Genomic DNA, 21,469 nt, shown 5'->3' with positions numbered 1-21,469 from the left:
TGAAAAGGAGGCCTGACCATGAATCTCAAAACGACACTGCTATGACTTTGAGTCATTGGTGCAATGGTTTCTGCTTTGCTGGATCTCCTGTCAATGTGTCTGAAGGCTCTATGGGTTTGGTAGCTCCATCAGAGATTTACGGATGACTGGAAGATTGGGGTGAGAAGTGTGGATTGGTATGGTTGAAGGGAATAGAGGAGATGTAGGGACGAGAGGAGACTTAAAGTTTGGACCCGGCATGATGAAAAGAATGGCTGTGAAAGGAAGAGCAGGGCACGGGCTGTAAAAGCAGCAGCGGTGCACTTCAAAGGATGGAAATGACTCAAATGTCAGTGAGAAACATTTATATTTTCACATTTCCGAGGCAGTAGTTTGGTTGGATGCGGCTGCTGCTTTTATGCCCTTGTCCTTCATGGTGAATGGCTCAGTAGTAAACCTTGAGACTCAGTGTCTGCCAGGAAAAATGTGTCAGCCGTCAATGTCATGGACTGGGTGTTCAATTTTGAAATCCAGCAAACAATGAGTCTACAAAACAAAAAACAACTGTCAACATAAACAGTTACTGTAAAACAATCAAAAGATAGGTTTAACTGGAATTCCCGAATGCTCTGCTGCCTTGCTTAAATACCAAACAGAGAGAAAGAGGTACAGATACAGGAAGAAAACAGACAGAAACCATAAACATATAAAAATGAATTCAACTGGGGATGACGGAGAGGAGCAGCAGAGCAAAGTGAGGAGTCCAGAAGAAAAGAGGCAAAGAAACAAGAAAACATGACATCATTTAAAAATGACAGTGCATGATAACACACATACACACTCATCTCCACTCCTCAACACACAAATGCACATTGTGCTGGTTCACATAGTAGACTGACACACCTCTTTCTGAGTCATACTTGAGCAGGATGGGACCAATTGAAATGGGGGACTGAATGGTGAAGGCAAGCGACTGGACGGCGTGAGTGGAGGGCGGAGTAACAGGAATAACAGTGATGACAAGGCGCAGACCGATGGGAAGCTTTTAACAGTAGAATGACACAGCGTTTTAACCTTTCTCCCTTTGTTGAATCCATGGTTATATCCAGAGCAACTACATTAACACAGTCCCTGTCAACTACACACAACAGGAAAGAAGAAGAAGCCTTCAAGAGATAGATGATTTGATGAGCCTTTAATGGTTAAAGGCTTTCTATCATTCAAGTACCTTGACTTGAATTTAATATTGTAATTTTTTGTGCAAGATTTTCAGTTAAAGCAATATAAAACCTATTCAAAGAGAGCTATAAACCACAAATAAAATTCTTAAAATACATCTGTTTCACTCTATCGATGACTGAATGTGTTTTTTTTTTACCACAGTGTCAAAGCAACATATTCCCGTGGGGTGGCAGTTTACTGAAACTGCGTTAATTTTACGGGACTTTACTGAAGCCTACTATCATAAGTGTAGCATAGCTCCTTTAATGAATAGGGCAGTGCCTTATGCGTATGCAGTGCGTATGTGAATGAAAGCGAGCAGCAGACTGAGCGGGGCAGAAACTTGCCAGTCTGGCAGTAAATGTACAGTACAGGCTACAGTGTCACCGTTAATAAATGCAGCAGCTTCTCAAGACAGAGAAAAGTGTCCCTCTGTAAATCCATAATAATCCAACAGTTGTTGTTGTTGTTGTTGTTGTTGTTGTTGTTGTTGTTAGCGTGTCGTTAGCTGACCACTGGCAATCCCAATATGCCTTGCATTGTGTCTGTTGAGAAATCGGAAGCTGTGTTCTTGATTTGTGAGTGACAGTTCCGATCCTTAGATCTAGCAAATCCATGTGCTTATTTCCACATGAGATTGACTCTTCAAAATAAAATTTGCATAATAACTTGCAAGACAAATTGCATGTCGTAAGTCACGTAACATGTGTAACATTATGTACCTTAAAACTTAATAACATTGCTGGATTTCAGACAACCTTTGGATTGACTGTCATGAAATTTGATAAAGACACCAATAATACTTTGGTGATGACCCGACTTTCATCTACTGCTACCATATATTATAGCTAATAAGCTAAACAACAGCAGTAAAGATATCATATGGATCTAGCTCAAAGCACCACTGTACAGTAACATGAGTTGCTCGCTTGGCTGTAGACGCTTACTATTCTTCATTTCTCCTTCTAATTGACGATCCAGATTCCACCCATAAAAATCTAACAAATCAAATCAAATTGGAATCCTTCAACACAACACATTGTTAAAGCTTATCTATCAACTTCCAACAGCAGCTGGCCAAGACTGGAACAGAGGTGGTCCAGCTTGGTCTAATCAGTTGCAATGCCAAAATTAAAATAGTAAATAGTCCAATAATCGGAACGTGTCATGTCCAGCCTGATTTAATCACGCACACAGCTCATCTGCTAATTCTTGGATGTAACACATACACATATGGACACACACACGCACAGGTTAAGACACAGCTCTTTTGTTTTTGGACCCTTGCACAGAGAAATCCCCCGCTCAGGAGAAATAAAGGAAAATTCAAATTCCACCTCATGTCCCTTTCATCAGTACATTCAGTGCAGCACTACAGTATGAGCCTGTCTGCCACTCTGCTGTTCTCTTCTTGACATTTCTGTACATGAAATATTCATGGAAAAAGTTTTCAACATGAAACATTCATGGCAAATGTTGTTGGGGCAGTTTTTCCCCTCACAAATCACTTACAGCTTTTCAGTCACACTAAGAATTTATTGTGTGTTTGTTCGCAGCAGTTGAAGCAATTATTAATGAACATTGCCTTCTGTGGTAATTAATGAGCTTTATTACTCATTCTATTATTTGGATTTTTCTTTTCAGGCATATAAATGATTCTGTTGTCACCTATTGAGTACATATCCATCATCAGTCATTCATGCCTTCAGATTTATGGATGAACTAATATATATTTCTGGGAGGCAAATGAGCACAATTACCAGATGAAGTAACATTATTAGGGGAAAGCAGGGATGAAAGTAGTGGGGGAAGGGGGGGTGCAACAGAGGTCTCATCTGTCCAGATGTGCATGGCAGAGCATGTCAGGCTGTATAAAAAGTGAAAGACAGTCTGTAAGAGGTGATTAAGCGCTAAGGTGAATTTGATGGATTGGATTAATTTCATACAATCACAACATTATACATGATGCATTTAAGAGTAACATAGTTATTTGCTTGGAGGACTAACTTAAGGATTATTGAATGTTATATGTCAGAAATGTTCAGACAGTTTTTTGCAGTTACATTGTAAAAAAAAATGGAAACAACAGAAAATTTAAGGGGACTTACTTTTAAGCTCTTAAATTTTGAGGTAAATGATTAAAAAGTGTTGCTGTTGCTTCTGCTAATCTTTCATTGATATCATTTACTTTTCTTCATTAGGTGAACTTGAATCTTTAAGTGAGGGGCAAAATGAGCTGTGAACCTTATTTATCATTATTTGGGTGCCTGAAAATTAAATGGTTTTAATAGAAAATATTAAAATATTAACCATTATTCACTTTCACTCAAGTGAATGGAAGTTTTTCAAAATAAGAAAAGTAAATTATCTCAACAAAAGAGCTGGTAAAACCTTTTCAAAACTTTAAAGTGAGTAAGGCTCAAAAGTCACAAATCTATTGCAGTAAAGTGCTTTGAGATGTTGATTTTTCCCTTTTGTCCTGCATTGTGCTTTCGTCTCTGCTCCCCCCTAAATCATGTGTCTGACATTACTATTACAATTCAGGATAGTGATGTTAGTTGGCACAAAAGAAGTATCAGAAAACCTTAACATACACCCACTGGCACACCCCCAAGCAGATGCAGTAACATGGCTCCCAGTCGCCGCTAACCTCACAAAAGTTATAAAAGATTAATCACATTTGACGCTTCACTTAACACTGCTACCTACACCTTGTGGCATCAAACTTTCACACCCCTGAGCATCATCTCGGAGACTTTCTGCCGAGATATGTCACCGTCTCTCACTCTTTCTCCGTTCCCCTCCCCTATGAGATTTGTTTCCCTCCTCTCCCACTCACTCTCTTATTTGCCCTCTTCCCGAAGGACTGGTGTTATTAATTACGTCTCTACAACAGAGGAATAGAAGAAAGAAAGCGGGGCAATGTGAAACTTCCGTTAGATTCATCTCTGTTAGCTCTGACCCAGATACAGCTGGGATTGGCTGTTTTGTGTGTGTGTGTGTGTGTGTGTGTGTGTGTGTAGAGCTAATAGACGAAAAACAGTTATACAGTTATTTCATACTGTTTTGCATAGACCCACACTTATCTTTTTGGATGTTTGTGTGTATGTGTGTGTGTGTTGGCACCAGGGTAGACAATGTGTGAGGGGATGATCCTATTATCCTCATCTTGTTGTTGACTGCTGGCCGTGTGCTGACAACGGAGATTAACACCACGACATAGAGAACGACTGTGTTTACCCACCTCAAGGTGATGAAGATTTATGAATCTACACGGAGAATACAGCAGTCTCATTGTCCACACCAGCTGCTTACTCCATTATCTGTACAGTTCTAAGTGCACTCTTTTGCAAATGGGAAAACCATTATACATAAAACTAAAGTCTAAACCCCAAATTTATTTTTTTTTACTGGCTCTAGAAGAGACTGACCTGAGATATAGAGACTTACATTATGTGGCAGCTTAGTTTAAGATTTGCATATATTTTGTTGGACTTAAAAAGGCTCAAAAGGCTGGAAAAGTTTGTGAACCTCAACGTAAATCTGACCTGCATCTCGGATTATTGAAGTTTTTATGGTGAAGTCTATAATGCTAAATGTAGAACTGGAGTATTCTAATTGAGTTTAATGCAGGCTGATGTGTTCTTGCTGTAATTGATACAGTCTGCAAATTAGGCAATTCATCACTTCTTTTATTGCACTCTTAGAAATAAAGGCGCTAAGTAGAACCATAAAAAGAGTTCTTTGAGGATATTAACAACCCTTGCATCACTCTTTCTTCTCAAACGGGTTCTTCAGAAGGAAATGGTTCAGATAGAACCTTAGCCCTTCAGGAAGAACCCTTGCAACCGTCTCTAAGAGTGCACTTGTTAAATGTTACTCACTCAGCTATCTGTGATTTGCATTAAGAAATAAAATGCTAGTGCAAAGAAAATGTATCTAATAAATAAGCATTTCAGGCATAAATATGATTCCTTACTGCAATCTCCTTATAAATATGTTATTTAATATACTTGTTAGATTTGAAAGCAGGAATGTATGTATAGTATGAGGATGTGGTCCCACTATTTTGCCCGGCACGAGTGGCAAACAGCACTTAAATATGTGTGTTTCCAAAGCAACATGAGACCACCAACAGTGGGGGGACGAGGTTATGATCTGTGCCAAAAGTAATGGATAACAGTCTTACCGAGCTTTCCAGAGGAACAGAAAATATATATGTGTATAAACAGTAAATATGAAGATGACTACAGAAAACTCACTTGTTGAGGTGTATACATTATTTTGTCCACGTTCCCTGATAAGATGACTGTTTGGGGTGAGACATGAAGAGAGTGTTGTGATAGAGTGAATTCATGTGGGGGCTGACCCAGACAGAGCAGCTTGGGCTACAGTGTTGATCTGTTCAGCCTGTTTGGGAAGTCGAGGGCCATCTGTTATTATGGCGGAGCCACAATTCTCTAACTGACTATATAAACACACGCACACACACATTAAAACTCATATCTTAAGCAGAGACAGCAGCATCTAATATAGCATAACTTACTTGTAGCACATTGACAGAAAAGGCTGCAGAAAAATGCACTACAGGTTACATAAGTTTTCCCCCCTACTGACACACTTTGAGACGGTTGCTCTCTCTGTTCCTTGCCTGCTTTGTTCCGTCTGTTTGTTTCTAACACTTTCATTATCCTCTCTTCATCCTCTCATTGTTTACTAGCTCTCTCTAAGCTGGTGTTAAGCAGCAGAACAAAAATGCTTCTGCTTTTATATTTAGTTATCATTATAATGTGTCCTATGGCTCCAATTCTGCAATGTAGTGAAGTGTAAACCTTAAAAACCTTTACACGACTAAATACTTTTAACTTCACATGGTTTATACTGTATGATGTGGATCTAAACACCCTCAAGTGAATGCTAAAAGATGGTGCTTAAACCTCAAAACGATTGTTTCATTTCGAATGTGCCGAGACAGAAACAGAGTCACTGTTATACTGCCTCCTTACTACACAGCAGCTTTTACAGTGAAGAATACAAGGTTGCATCCTTTACCAAGCTAATTGTCTGTTGTACCATGTCCCTTAAAATTATGTATATACACTACCAATACAGTTAAAGGAAATAGAATACCACTGCAAAGTTCAGCACTGTATTGTGGCCATCTTCTGGTTGGACTCTCTTTCCTTCACTATCTGTTTGGCTGTCCTTCCCTTTTATGTGGGAAGCAGGAACTGCATCATTGATGCCCTGTACTGCTGCTCCTAAGCTATATCAGCTGTTGGATTCAGCCAGTCAGTCTTTCTTATCCTGGGCATTAAAGGTTTGGGTAAGGTTTTCCTTGCGTTTGTTTCCTCTGTCCTCTACACCTCACTGTACACTCATTAACGCATGCTAAACACTACTGCTGTTACTGATTTATATACTTTAAACTGCCCTGTTTAACATATGCATTTGGTTAAATCTTTTAGTTAAAGCTCATGTGATGCCCTCTCCTCTTCGTCCTTCCCTTGAGCTGGGCTGTGACGAAGTGTGGGCTTGTCCAGCATTTGAACCCGCAACTTCTTGGCTTCTCTATTAAACCTCTTGGTATCCATATAACTCATTTGGTACCTCTGCGAATTGTTTTCTGAATGTCAGATTGTGAAGACGTTACTTTAATTCCTCCTCCTTAGTTTTTGAGAACCATTGAGATCAGTCAAGTTTTTTTTGGATTGGCCAGGAAGGAATAAATGTAATGAGGATGGTAGTCTTTGTCTGTTAGAGGGGGCTGTTTATTTGGGATAACCACCCAGTAAAATGAGCCTTTATATTGTACAGATAATGCAAGATTTATTGGGGGAATAGTGATTTTTGGCTAGTAACAAGCATTTTGGAAATACTTTGAATGTTTCATTATGGATCGTGATATGACTTTCACACATCGCAGACTTAATCAGCTGAGAAACTGACAGTCTGTATTATACTGGGAAAAACATAAACACACTTTTCAGTAGGACTCTGTGTGGTACTATGATAGATTAAAAGAAACAGAAAGTTGGATAAAATCAGAAAGAAGAGAATGATTGTGGTCTAGTTTAATAATCAACAGTTAGTTTAGCCAAAACCACTATCTTTCCCTAACCTAAATCAAACTGATTTTGTTGCTAGAAAGCTAACCACACAAGGAACTCGGGATGTGAACCACGATTTCTCATGTCAAAGCTTAGTGTTTTGAACACCCACCATCCGCCCGACCACCCGCCTACAAGATCCATGTGGTACAAGAGTGTGGAACATCGTTCCCTGGAAGACAACGTTCAAACCAAACATAATCCTGGCAGCACGTACACTTCCTACTAAACGGCAAATAAGTGGCAAGACAAACTAGAAGAGTGTGCTCTGTAGACAGCAGATCTCCTCCAAGTAACTTGAAAAGAATATTGGGATGTAACGCACTTTATAATCAACATTTCGATTAGTGACTGGAATTTAATCACATAATTTTCTGTAATTATCTGTAAGGGATTGCAATTACATTTATTTTGCAATTTTATTACTCCCCAATACTCACAGTAAGCCTTGTTTTTAGCCTCACAGTTGTTGATGACTTGCAGCCCCTACTGGCTGGTTAAGAGGAGTGAGGAGTCAGCAGGTAGCATATATGTTCTGGGTGTTTCAAATTTTTGCAAACATAGCAAATCAACGGAATCACAAGAGCTCCTTGAGAATAAAGTCTCAGTTTTGTTCTCTGTAACAGCATTTGCGGCGATAAGTGGTTACTGCAGGTTTGTTTTTGGACCACACCTCCCAAAGATCGTCACCTATAGTCACTGATTTTTGTTTGTGTACAGTAGACACCACCGATTGACACACAAGTGAGCTGAGGAGCTGTTACGTTAACACTGACTAACCTCTCTGGCTGACCAACCACTCAACAAACACACCCAATTCATAATACTGCAAATGCAGAAATGCAGAAGTACAGGTTGCAAGGGTTATATAAAGTTTTTGAATGATACTGCTACTACACATACTGCTACTGCTGCACACAGCAGCCAGCAGAACAGCCTATAGACTAGTGCAGAACCACTGAGAGCATCATTACCCTGATACAAGCTGCTGTCTGTCAAAATATCCAGAATGCCGTCTCTCTGATAGCTTGCTGAGGGTGGAACAGGGAGAAAATAATACGAAACTATATTTACAAATTTCAGCATACATCATGTGCAGTGTACTGTCGCTTCTCCTGATGCGTCTGTCACAAGCAGCTGACTGCAGAATGCATGACTCAACACAACAAGTCGACTCAAACAGGGAGACACTTCACATTGACCCTGAGGGGAACTAGTGCCATCCTGGATGTGTGTTTGTGACTCTGCGTGTGTAGCTCATTGTGTGTCAGAGCGCATGCATGTCTACTTCTGTGTTTGGTGCAGATTTTATTTATGTGTCAACATGATTGCCACCACGCCCCTCAACCGCCTACACGCCTTTTTTCTTCAGTCACAGTGTCAAATCTCTGTGTTGGTTTTAAGTGTTTTTTGAACCAAGTTCAAGTCTGGTCAGTTTTCAGAAGCAAAGTCAGGACGCAGGTTTCAGGTCCCGGAAGGTAACATTTGAAATGAGACTCTCTTTGAACATTTTTTTCCTTTCAAAGCTGTGTTAATAATGATATTTAGAAACAAAGTGTTTTGAACATCATGTTGTACGACCACATCAGAAATCAGTTTTATACCTAATCTGAGTGCCCACACCAGAAGGTGAGGTAAAAAGCCCAAATAAATGACCGTTCCGAAGTCCCGCTCCATTTTGCTCTGTGCCCCAACAGTTTAATAATCTTGATACCAAGTGGAACCTTGGTCAACTTTCTCCTTTCCAGTTTCCTGTACTTAGATATGCCATGTGGTCGGCAGGGCTATGTAGAAAAGCAAACCAAATGATTCAAAGATGTTGCTGGGTGAACCTGCAAAAATGACATATAGTCATTATATGTCGCTGTTACATGTTTCCCATCAACATATTCAGAGTCAATGCCCAAAGCATTGGAAGAGTCGTGTCTCGGAGCAGTCTGTCAAGTCTTGTATCATAATTTTTGTGACTTACATTTGACTCAAGTCATGCTTTGGTTTAATTACCTGTGTTTCAAACATGTATGTCTTTAGCTACATAGTTACAGGTTTTCATTGAGTGTGTGTGCGTTTATGTGTTTGTGTAATTCTACCACGTCTCCCCTCCACCCTTACGTATCTCTTCTCCTCCTCCCTCCTCTTCAGTCAAAATCTTAATGCGCCTCCTCCATCATCTCCTCTCCTCTCTTTGTTCCTCTCTTCCTTCTATCCTCTAGAAAAGGCTGCTTCAGTGCAGTGCAAGTAAAAGATAAGGGTCCACTCGCTCACACACAAACACACTGTGCATGATGCGCGTGCATGCCCGCACACCCAGACTGAGAGTTGACCACCCTTACACAAAACGCTGGACGCTGTGTTTTATGTGTGTGTTTTGCGTCCTTGGCACTTCTGTAATTACCTTTGGGTGAAAATATCAAAATACTGCGAGGACTCATGAAAGGCTGCATAGGATCAACAAAGGGGTGTCAGGGTCCCACTCGCCTCTCAGACAGCCATCCAGACTGAGAGGAGAAGGGATTTGGGGATGAGAGCTGCTCCTGCATATTTTACACCCTGTTCTGCAACCATCTGCTCCCTGACACACTCACATATGCACACACACACATGCACACACACTACAATCTAGCACAGTCAAGTCTACCTTCCAGGACTGTGCCCTTATTTAACAGACACTGCACCTTGTAATATATATGTGCAAACAAAAGCATAACCACGAGCGCGCAAACTTTCATAACGCAGAGTTAGGGAAGGGGTCACCTTTCAGCAGCTCCTGCCTATAATTACAGTACCTTAAGCAGATTGCCATGGAAACAGGGTGCCACAGCAAACCAGTCAGAATGGTCAGAGATGACCTTTATGCCCAACAAGAGCCAACTGCTGTTAACAAACCTGCTGTGGTCTCGCTTAATAACAACTTGCACTGCTGCGACCTTTGCACACAGTGTGTTGTAGTAAATCAGCTATTAGATCGAGATTAAACATATGCGGTTTTGCAAGAGGTTTGATTCTTTTTTATTTAGATCATGATTTAATTCTGTGACACACCTAGTAATAAAGAATTAGATTGTTTTCCACCAAAGTATTACTTGAGCTGTCTTTGAGTGAAACAAGCTAAGCTGTGAATACTACAGCTAGAAAACTAGTTAGACTTTGTTTCAATTTAATTTATTGTGATTACATTTACATTTTTTGGCACTGGCTGTCTTAAATTAAGCTTTTAAGTCTCAATGGAAAATAACAATGTTCTTGATTGAATTTCTGTCGTCCGATGCCATTTAATGGAGGTCAGTGACCTTTAATAGAAAATGTTAGTAAAAGAGAAAATCTCTTCATCCAAGATGGCACCTGTTGTACAATCTGATCAAGATCTCTGATCTACTGTAACAGCGCTGAACTGAAACTACAAGACACAACGAGAGAGAGACAGCCAGTTAGTCAAATTTAAAGGAAAATTCTAAGCGATTAGAACTTGGGCCTTATTATTACAGCTTTGGCCATCGCTCCTACTGGCAGTAATTACCTTGTACTCAGCAAGTCGGACAGGCGAGAAACACAAGCAGGCAGATGATCAGAAAAGTTAGCCAAACTTATTTAGAAGGAAGAAAAGGAAGGCATAAGGATAAAATGATTACATCAAAGTTTACAGACCCTCTTCATTCAACTTTACTGACAAAACTTACCAAAGTAAGTGACACTAGTAGCGTGAAATTCTGTACACATATTCATGACCTCTTCAAGGTGAATTTGTCCTTCATTAGTCCCGCCCTTTTTCATGCTGTGCTCAAATGACAGTTGAGCAAGCTTGCAAGCTCGTGCAAATTGTGAGCTAACTAGCTGCATCAATTATTAGCTAGCATGTTAGCTAGTGTTTTATATTATTACAACATTAGCTAACTTAAGATGTGACCCATGTCACTTTTACAGAAAAAGGAGACAGAGCAAAAAGGGGCGGGACTGACGAAGGGTCATTGCTTTGCCTGTTCGCTGAGGCACTGAGCAAATTAGGACATCCTCACTGGGCAAAACTGAAAAATCTGGCATTTGCTTATTCTCTCAGTTGGATCGCTTCTACTTAGGAAGCTGCATTAGTCTTGTGTTTAGCTATGCTAGCAGCATGGCTCTGAGGATGGCAGTGTTAGCGTATGGATTGGTCCACCACTTCAGTTTAGAGTGAAATAGCTCAAGAACTTCTGAATGGATTGCCAGTTAATTTTGTACAGACATTCATAGTTCCAAGATGGCAAATTCCAATGGTGGTGATCCCCTGACCTTTCATCCACAGCCACCAGCAAGTCAAACTTTTGGATGGATTCATGCAAAATTTGGTACAATTGTTCTTGCTTTCCAGAGGATAAATCCTAATGTTTTATTGATCGCTTGTCTTTTTCTCTACTGTCATCATGAGGTAGACATTTCACTTTGTCCAGCACTATGGTTTATAACCTGTAAAACTACAGCATGCTGGACTTTGTGTTTATTAGAAATGTTTGCATGCTAACCCGCTAAACTAAAGTCCATACTGATGCATGGTCAAAACTTAATTCTTCTTACAACCTGTCTGATAGTCTTACTGCTGGTGTCTCTTGCCGTGTCAGACTTCATTGGAGCAATTTCCCGGTGTAGCTAGAACTTAGCAGGTACCTTAATGAGCACAACACAGGGTTTGGTGAAATGGTAAAATTTTATAGTCGACCAGCACCAGCCCAAGAACCTTCGATTGCCAATATATTTGCGCAGGTGTATGAGAAAATCACAAAAAATTGCTCCAAAACAACATCTGAAGATGAACACACCCGACTGCTAATCGCCCCAACCTAGCAAAAAATAAAAACAACCAAGAGAAAAGATGCCCATCACAATTAAAATAAGGCCCAAAATGTACTAGAGGAGAATTATTCTTTGTCTTTGTGACCTTTCCCTGTCTCATCATGTCTCCATATCAGTTTCCCTGCCAACATAACTAGACAAAAATCTTCTTCTTTTGTGGTGGTGGTGCAGCGGTGGAGTGCTGTGGACGGTGGATGGATCGCGGACGGCGTGGAAGAGCTGTGAAAAGACAAAGCCACGACAGAGAAAAAACAGGGCTAATGGGAGAGAGGCAGGGGGGCGGGGACGCAGGATGGGGCCCCACCTCCCGTGATCATTGAACTTAGAACCCTAGCCACCATGGTGGGTGGTCGTGGTCAGTGGTGGTGTGGGGTTTAAAAAGGGACACACAGAACATGCTGGAAACTCTGTACCTTTCAATGTGCCTTCAGAAAGGGCCCAACTCACCCCCGGAACCAATAAATCTAGAGGAATGAGACCGTGTTAGTCAGGCAGAAGGAGAAGACAGCAAGGAAGGAAGGATGGAGAGTGAGAGACAGGAAGAGAATCAAAGAGATAGAAAGAGGGAAAGAAGGATGGAGTAAGGCCAGAAGGAAGCGATGAAAGCTTAAGCTGGTTTATGTTCCTATGTTTTATCTTTCCAGTGATTCTGAGTCCACTTCTTTGGGTTAAAACTTTTGTGAGAATCAAGAAGCCGTTGACTCTCAAACCAAAGCAGACATTTACAACCACTTTATGAATTGTATTCTATTGAGATGTCTCTTTCTAGAAGCAACCTGGCGTTTTTGTGCTACTATTTCGCTCATAAACCTAGCCCCTTTTCCACCCTAAACAGAATTGTGTATAAAAAAACATTTTCTGGCAAAAATACGAAGCCAGTAAAAAAGAAGACAAATGTTTCAACCACAGTTTAAGGAAAAAAAAACAGGGAGTTGAACATAGAAATATGAAGGTTTTGTGTGATTTCAAGAAAAAGGGAAGAGCCTCTTGGGATGTTGAGTGTACATGTGTTAGACTGAGTGTTCAACGGTCTGGGAGAGATTCTGGATTGGTTGGATACCCTTGGCAGACGCCTCCTGAAAAAGGAAGATCAACCTCCATCTGTATTTCTCAAAAGCTGGACGGACACATTCCGACCATCAAATCAAATCATCATGTCATATAGACGGAAACAAAGGGATTTTTTTTGCAGCTTTAAGAAACCAATGGTGTCCACTGCTTCTTGTAGAAATTTAAAAAGAAAGTGCCTATTAAGGGGGTAAATTACTGTAAGTATAGGCACTCAATTCACAGAGTCTAAGGCTAGCAGATGCTAGCGCTGGTGTTTTTTACATGTAGGAAGAGGCAGTGGAAAGAATAAAAACCAAACCAAGCAGTTTGTCACCAACTCCTATACAGCCGGAGGGGAGGGGGAACAGGCAGGGAATTAGCTAAGTCCTAAAAATCTCACCCAAAGTGATCTCAGATCTTAGCTACGTGGAAAACTAAGGGGAAACTCTTCATTTTCCTCCAGATTTTAGTATATCCCTGCCCCTGCGGCTGTACTAAACCACATGCAGAAGAGGGGAAGGGAGGGGGGTTGTCTCCTTTTTATGTTTAGAGCGATTAAATGATCAACAACTCCCCCTCCCTCTAGCTCTGTATACCCACCACCATGCAAGCCCCGTCTGTCAGAACTCACTGGGCATGCTCCAAGGGGCCATCCCAAGCACGGCGTCTACGAAAGACCAGGCAAGGTATGGGAGGAGGGAAAGGTAGGGAGAGCTAACACCAGCGATCAGCTGTCTTAGCTCTGGAAACTGGCCAATTATGGAAGCTTTTCTTAACGTCCAGCTTGTTCAATTTGAGGCTGGATTTGAAGAAAAGCCTCCACAGTCTGTCGCAGAGTCGCAGAGCCAGAATAGGTGACCACCGGACTGCAACAAAAACTAGCCGGAGGGCCTACAAGGAAAGGAAAAGAGGGGGGTTCTACCGCAGACTAGCAACTGTAGTTGGTACTAGTTCACTAATTGCGTTCCTCCGAGTTTGGCCAAACCAAATTAAAAAGCAAAACGAACAAAAAAAAAGGCTCAGGCTCAAATCAAGCAGGACTCAGAAAGATGTGGAAAGACTACCGACCAGCCAGCTCCTTCTCCTTACTCCGTCTCTTTTTCTCCTTGCGTTTCATTCTCTTCTCATCCCTGCGCTTGGCCTCCTCGGCCTCCTGGTGGCGCCGGCATTTGTGGAAGTTCTCCACCACCACGCCCACGAACATGTTGAGCACGAAGAAGGCCACAATCAGCAGGAAGGAGATGAAGTAGAGCAGCATCCATGGGTTGTAGTTCATGATCGGCTAAAACAAACACAGAATACAGAGACATTTAAATGTTTACAGTAGAAATCTCTTTTCATGTATGGATTGAAGTGTAACGTATAGATGACAGCTAACAGACAGAGTCAGTACACATTTTTAAATGTGGATGGGTCCAGTGATTTCTTCAACTATAACCAAACTATATGTGATCTGGACAATCACAATCCCTCAAAATCGGTACATTGTGCAAACAAAACTAGACTACAATAATTTGCAATTACTTCTCAGCTTGTATTCAATTAAATACAGTGCAAAGACAAGATATTTAATGCTATGTAATGATATTTAAACAAATGCCAACACGATGAGTCCACATTTCAAATTAGTTTTGGAAGTAACAGACTTCATGTCCTCGGGGCTAAAGAGGAAAAGGACCATCCAGACTGTTTCCAGTGCTAACTTCAAAAGCCAGCATCTGTGATTGTATGGTGCTGTGTTAGTGCCCACGGCATCATGGATACCTGTCACATCTGTGAAGGCCTCATCAATGCTGAAAGGTGCATGCAGGTTCTGGAGCAACATATGTTGCCATCCAGATGACGTCTTTTTCAGGCACGTCCCTGCTTGTTTCAGAATTCAAGTCGAAGGATTTTGCAAATCACTGTATTCTGTTTACATTTTGCACAACGTCCCAACTTCAATGGAATTGGGTTTGTGTGTGTGTGTGTGTGTGTGTGTGTGTGTGTGCATTTGTATTTCCTTGTATAGATGTGTGCGTGGGTGGGTGAGACAGTTTGAATGTATTAACCTGTTGGTCAACTCCTACAGCATCTAGTCCATCATACATAATATCCACCCAGCCGTCTTTTGATGCCAGAACAAAAAGAGACATCAAAGCCTGCAACAGAAAGAGAAGGAGATGTGAATTAGAAATACTACACTAAAAGCCTTGAATAAACTTCATATCGATGCAGTTCAACTAAACATTAATTTATTGATCAGAGATTTTTGGCATTGTAGAGGCCTCACCTGTCCCAGGTTGTCAAAGTTGTACTTGCGTCTGACCCATTTGTGGTTGGCCTGCAAACAGTCGGACTTGTTGGTAATGTTCTTACCAACATCTTCTCCTTCACAAAAGAAGAACTTCCCCTTGAAGAGCTGGGGAGAAAAAACAAGCACATGCATTTTATTTTACAGTGAACTCCAACACAAAATGGACATTGCATATAAAGAAAATTTCACCCTGTAACTGTACCCAATGAGTCAATGTCTTGCACTGTTTTTCTTTTAACTGTGCACAGTAGAACTCTACTTGGGCTACAATTCTCTGTATCTTTTATTCATAAAGAGTCTGGTGGTTTCAGCGGCAGACCATCCTTTCAGCTGCGGTGAGACAAGCAAGAAGCTGACGTCTGCAGTTCAAGTTCAAGCCCAGTGCTACAGTAAGCATCACTGAGAGGTATCAGTCTTCTCAGCAGGGTGGAGAGGACACCAGAAATCGTTTCCCAGAAATGTTAAACTCACTGACAGAGCCATGGTGGCTGAGTTTCCGTGTTTCCAGTCTTTACACTAAGCTATGCTCCCTGTGGTTGTGTATTTACTGTACAGACATGAGTGTGGTAACAATGTTCCCATTTATCTCTGAGTATATTTACCAAAATCTCAGGTTATTCCTTTAACGGGATAGGTCCGATTATTTAAACTGGGGTTGTATGAGCTACTTTTAAGTAGTCAGTGTATTAGCTACAGCAGATGCCGGTTCGCAAGCCCCCAGTTTGGAGAAGCCGAGAGGAGTAACAGCACAGACGCTAAGCAATGAACTGCTGTGGACAGAGAAGGAAACAAAAGGGATTTTAGCTACTTAAGAGAAGGTCCACCCGAAAAAAATCACTACCAGTTCAAGTGTACTTAACTTTACTTTAAACCACGTTAAATAAGCCAAATATTGCATTCTTCAAACCAACGAAACAGCAACTAAATACACAATATTATAATAGAGCGTGCACTTAAACTGATATTGATTTTTTGGTGGATCTTGATTAGGGAAAATCTAATCGAAAAATCAGTTAGGTTGGAGGCGATGTCAAACTGACGATGAAGATGGAGTGCAACAAGTTGACAACTCAGTCTGATTTCAGCCAGCTTGGCATACAATATATAAGAAAAATAAACTGTAGGTCACTGAATGACCACACTCAACTGGCAACATTTCAAACATTTTCTATACTGGAGGTTACGGACTGTGCAGTAAATTCCACAGAGGAATGAGCAACAGCTTTCATACATTGCCTCACGGTGTCGTCACAGCTATTAACCCGCCGCGACACTACTTTACGTGGACAGATGGTTTATGGACATAAACATACTGATAGCGAGTAGACAGGAGCATGAACTGAGCCAAGGGCAGAGAGCTCGTTGGTATAGATCGGTCCTTGGGCCGTTAGCCATGAAATCTCCATTGCGACCAGATAAGCATACATAAGTGTCCCAATGTATGAGTTATAATGTGGAGAGTGCATTGAAAAACTATTTTTCTGCTAAGATTTCATGATGTATGCACTACCAAGACGGGGCGGGAGACAGTGAAGAATTGTGGGAGTATTTGTCACGTGTCAAACTGTTGCGGCAGGATAGCAGAGGGATAATGTATCTGACTACCGTCTTACTACCTTTTTGTTTTCCCATTACTTCTGCCTCTTCCCTCGCTCTCTCCTCTCACCTGTACCCCCAAGATGCCAAAGATAATGAAGAAGGCGCAGCAGATGACCACGATGTTGCCGATGGGCTTCAGTGATGACATCAGGGTCTCAACCACCAGCTTCAGCCCCGGGGCTCTGCTGATCACACTGGAACAGAGCGTAGAATAGGATTTTAGTGCACTGGCCGTGTGTGTGTCTGTGTGTGTGTGTGTGTGTGTGTGTGTGCAGGGCACTCTTAGGTCACTTACAGTGCAGCTCATAGCAGATGGAGCGGGGATGCCTGCAGCGTTCCAACCCACAACCCCAACACACCCGCAGGCCCTCACACACTTGCACACACACAAAAACCCTTTCTGTTGTTATAATTTCTCCTTTTTTACCACACACTCAGAAATAAAGGGGGTAACTAGAATCACAAAGGGTTCTTTGGCTCTTTCCCATAGTAGAACCCTTCTCGGTCCCTGGTAGAATGTTTTATAAAGGCTCCACCTGGAATCCTTTCAGGGGGTTATACCTAGAACCATCTGCAAAACTTTTCACCCAGAAACTCCTACGAGAGGTTCTACAGAGAACCCTTCTATGGTTGACCATCCAGAATCCTGTCTGAGGGGTCTATCTAGAATTTTTCCACCTTCTAAGGGTGCTAGCAAGAACCTACCTAGGGGATTTCAGCAAGAAACCCTTTTATATTCCATGGGTTTTATCTATAAACAACCAAAGACGTTCTACCGAGAACCCTTCAATATTCCAAAGGTATTATCTAGAACCCACCCACGGGGTTCCAGCAAGAACCCTGCCACATCACGGTACAAAGAACCCTTAGCATAAAGAGTTCAGCAACCCTCTCAATAAAGGGTTCTGCCAAGAACCCTTTCATATCATGGTACAAAGAACCTTTGACAAAAGAGTTCTTTAAGTAATTCAACAAACATTTCTTTAAAAAGGGTTCCTCAGCAGCAAATAATTCTCGGCAGAATCTCAGTTCTTCAGGAAGAACCTTATTGGAACCCTTATTTCTCAGAGTGCACATTCAGATTCAGCTGTTTTCTCATTCACACACATTTCAGAACTTCTCAAACCAAAAACACTTGTTGGCTTAAAGACAAATTAACTTCTCTTTCATTCACTTCTGCTCTTCTTTAAAAAAACATCTTTCCCCCTCTTTCACACCTCTTTCTGACTCCTTTCATTTCTGCAGTGGAGAAAACAGACACATCTAATTAAGCCAATGGACTGATGAGGATGTTTAATTAGTGCCAGCATGGCACCCGGCACCGCACCGCACTGCAGCTGAGCTTCTCCGACAGGGTGAAACACAGACACACACGTACCACTGTGCATAAAAATCCGCCGATGCACACACACTCATCTGCACAGGGAAAACACATGAGCACGCAGAGGCAACAGCTCCCCCTCACACACACACACACGCACACACACCAAAGTCAATATATGTCGTAATAGATAAGATGACACACCAAAAGGCCTAAAAGAGAAAAACAATGCTACACAGGCAAAGAGGCTGTCGAGTTGCTAATCTGCTCTGCCTTTTGTCTATTCATCTTTTTCTGCATCGGTTCTTTTCCCCTGAGCAGACAGCTGAGTGAAGGAAGAGTCAATAGCACATTAAGAGAAGACATGAGATAATAAAAGGCCAGGGCCAACCAAGGCCGATGATCAATAGCCCTGATCAGAGAATAACGAGCGCAGAGCTACACCTCGTCACTTTGCACCTCACTGCCTCTCTTGACGTCCTGTTGAGAGGCACGCCGGGCTGCAGACCCGCTGCTGAGCTGTAGAGGGTGCTATTGTTCAAGAGCTGTGTCTGCTGTTAGGATTGATGCAGTTGTTCTGGTATGAGAACATACTTGCATTGAATTCCTCAGCAAAGCCAGGGATGGAAGTCCAGTTTCAGGGTTTTTGTGTGCAGTATACCTCTCTTTTTTTTATAGGTAGAATCAGTAAGATTTGTCCAAGCTGTTTGCAGACACACCAGAAAGATAGCTGATTGTTGAGTTTCATTCCCAGGGTGTCAGATACTGACAGTTTGTGTTGGTTAAGTGCCTCAAACAGATGCAAATGATGAGAAATACAGGCTCATAATTGAGGGTTTAAAGGAGAGATCTGTAATGTGTTTAATAATGCAGTAAATCATAAAATGACCATCATATGTCATCAGAGATTGAGGAAACATGTTAAGATGAAATGCTCACCATGGTGTCCCCCTTTGAAATTTCTATTCTGGGCCACAATAACTGTTTTTCTATGCCTGATTTATGTTAATTAGAGTTCAAATTAATGCAGAATGTTCGCTTTAGGAGTTATTGTCTGTTTATGAGATGTAAGAAATACTTAATAATTTTGTAGAAGGCGTCGATATTCATGACAGTTAAATTGAACAATATGTTAATGGAGTCTGGCAGGCAGCCACTTAAGTCAGTCTAGAGTGTGTGTTTTTGGAACAGTGGGCTTTTATTTTCAGAATGCCGGGCTTAGCTTTACATTAACAGACAGCTGACAGTTTGTTATTGTCAGTTTACGTTGCGTGCCTCCTGCAGTGCTTTTGCAACCTGCCTGAGCTTCCCTGAGTCTGGGGAGGAGCGGGCGGATGGAAACAACTTGTTTCAGCCATAGATTGTATATTAAATCGGATTTCAACCTATTTAATATGTAGACTATCGCTCCAACTTGCTATCTGGACTGCAGTACTAATTTTTGTACATGGAATTGTTGCATATTGATCTTTTATGCAATTATCTCTTAGCTAATTAAAACAAATTAAAAAACTTAAATTAAAAATTAAAAACACTGCAAGGATCAGCTGAAGATGCTTGATGAATCCATCCTTTGTAGTCAAATGTTTAGCTCCCAATCCAGGCCAACTTGTCACCCTTTCATTCGTGTGGGCGTCTCTCTAAAAAATTTTGACATTTCAAAAAAGTAAGAGGAAAAGAGGCTTGTGAAGAAAATAAATGCCATAAAAGTGGAGGGAGCAAAAGGAAAAATGCAACTTGTTGGGGAAGTCGTTGAGTTTGCAGATCCCAAACACATCGTTTGCTGCCATTCTCCAGCTCAGTCTCCTCAGATCACACATTACCTGCAAAAAAAGAGATGTTTCCACACATTGACTGCTTTGCATATGAAAACCCCGAGCCGACCTCTCTCCCTCTTTACATCATGTTCTCCTTTTGAGCTCCGCTCTGACAAATATGCTCAAGTGAAAAGGCTTATTAAGGAGGGGAACGAAGGAGAGACTAGCTTCTTATTATGAGTCAATACACTCTGATGATGCGGTACGTGAAGGACACACACTGCGATGGGCTCCTCTCTGTAAAGTCAATTTGCATATGACACACACACAAAAAAAAAAGAGATGAGGAAGAGCTGGATGGAGGGAGCCGGGGGAAGAAAAGTTAGCGCTCGCTTCTTCTAATCTACCTCTCTGCATAATTTCATAGCAGTTCACAGCGTGTCCTTGTTTTGTGTGCCATACAAAGGAGCGGGAAGGAGGCTGCCGTGATGCACAACACCTGCACACGTGCACCACCGCATCTCTCTCTCCTCCACCGGCATATCCCTCACACTTAGGAGAGAGAACAACAAGTTGGGCAATAAGTGGCAGGCATGTTCCCACAGTGCAAACACTGGGTGTAATTAAGAGACGCGGGAGATAGAAATAGGGAATAGAGGGAGGAGAGGAGGGCTGCTGAGCTGCAGGGATATAGAGGGAATAAGAAATGAGGCAGCTTATTTTCTCACTTTCTTTGTCTAAACTTTGTTTCCAGCTCCACCTCGCTGTGTAAATCTCTTCCAGCTCTCCTTTTTTTGAACCTACAGCTGTCTTTCCTCCAGAGCTATCAAACTTTACCACTCACTGCTCTCATCCCCGTCAGCAAATGAGTAAAATGCTAATATAAACTGTAAGTTAATGGATTCAGGTGGCACATACAGTAAGTACTACAGTAAATCTAAAAGTCTTGCAGGCCTAGAGGTAAAGTTGAGATGAAATTAAAAATGCCTTTTTAACCCCAGTCACAGGGTGCACCTATTTACGAATATTTGCCAAAAAAAATCATCCATTGCTTTATATTTTTTATATCAAAATCATAGAAAATCTGTTAATTTTTTCTTCCTGTAAAAGAAAATATGACAGGTGCTTACACAAGGTAGAGCTAACCAATTTCAACCAATCACAGTACAGTAAGAGAGAAATGTTTAAGGTAAACTGATGAAGATGACTTCAGCTAAAAATGCTTTTTAAGTTTATCATGTGTATCTTTCATGTGTATCTTTATTTTCATCTAGAGTATGGTCTTAATAGTGAATGATAGTGTTTTGTAAAC

The 21,469-nt window shown here is 41.4% G+C and overlaps 1 protein-coding gene across 2 annotated transcripts in view; it reads right to left on the bottom strand.

The window, feature by feature from the left end:
* Positions 1 to 21,469, bottom strand: part of cacna1g (calcium channel, voltage-dependent, T type, alpha 1G subunit) — a 215,309-nt gene that overhangs the window by 39,594 nt on the left and 154,246 nt on the right. The window contains exons 22-25 of one of the 2 annotated variants that reach the window (XM_084741595.1): positions 17,147 to 17,273; positions 15,457 to 15,585; positions 15,236 to 15,325; positions 14,253 to 14,466 (exon numbers count right to left, since the gene is read on the bottom strand). In XM_084741595.1, coding sequence (XP_084597721.1) covers positions 14,253 to 14,466; positions 15,236 to 15,325; positions 15,457 to 15,585; positions 17,147 to 17,273 — 560 coding nt within the window. The remainder of the gene's footprint in view (positions 1 to 14,252; positions 14,467 to 15,235; positions 15,326 to 15,456; positions 15,586 to 17,146; positions 17,274 to 21,469) is intronic. The other variant, XM_084741594.1, reaches the window with a different exon arrangement.

Source organism: Lutjanus erythropterus, chromosome 17, assembly GCF_056507025.1.
Source record: "Lutjanus erythropterus isolate fLutEry1 chromosome 17, fLutEry1.hap2, whole genome shotgun sequence".
Taxonomy (NCBI): Eukaryota; Metazoa; Chordata; class Actinopteri; order Lutjaniformes; family Lutjanidae; genus Lutjanus; species Lutjanus erythropterus.
The sequence above is the reverse complement of the archived record's forward strand: the minus strand, read 5'-3'. Positions and strand labels throughout refer to the sequence as shown.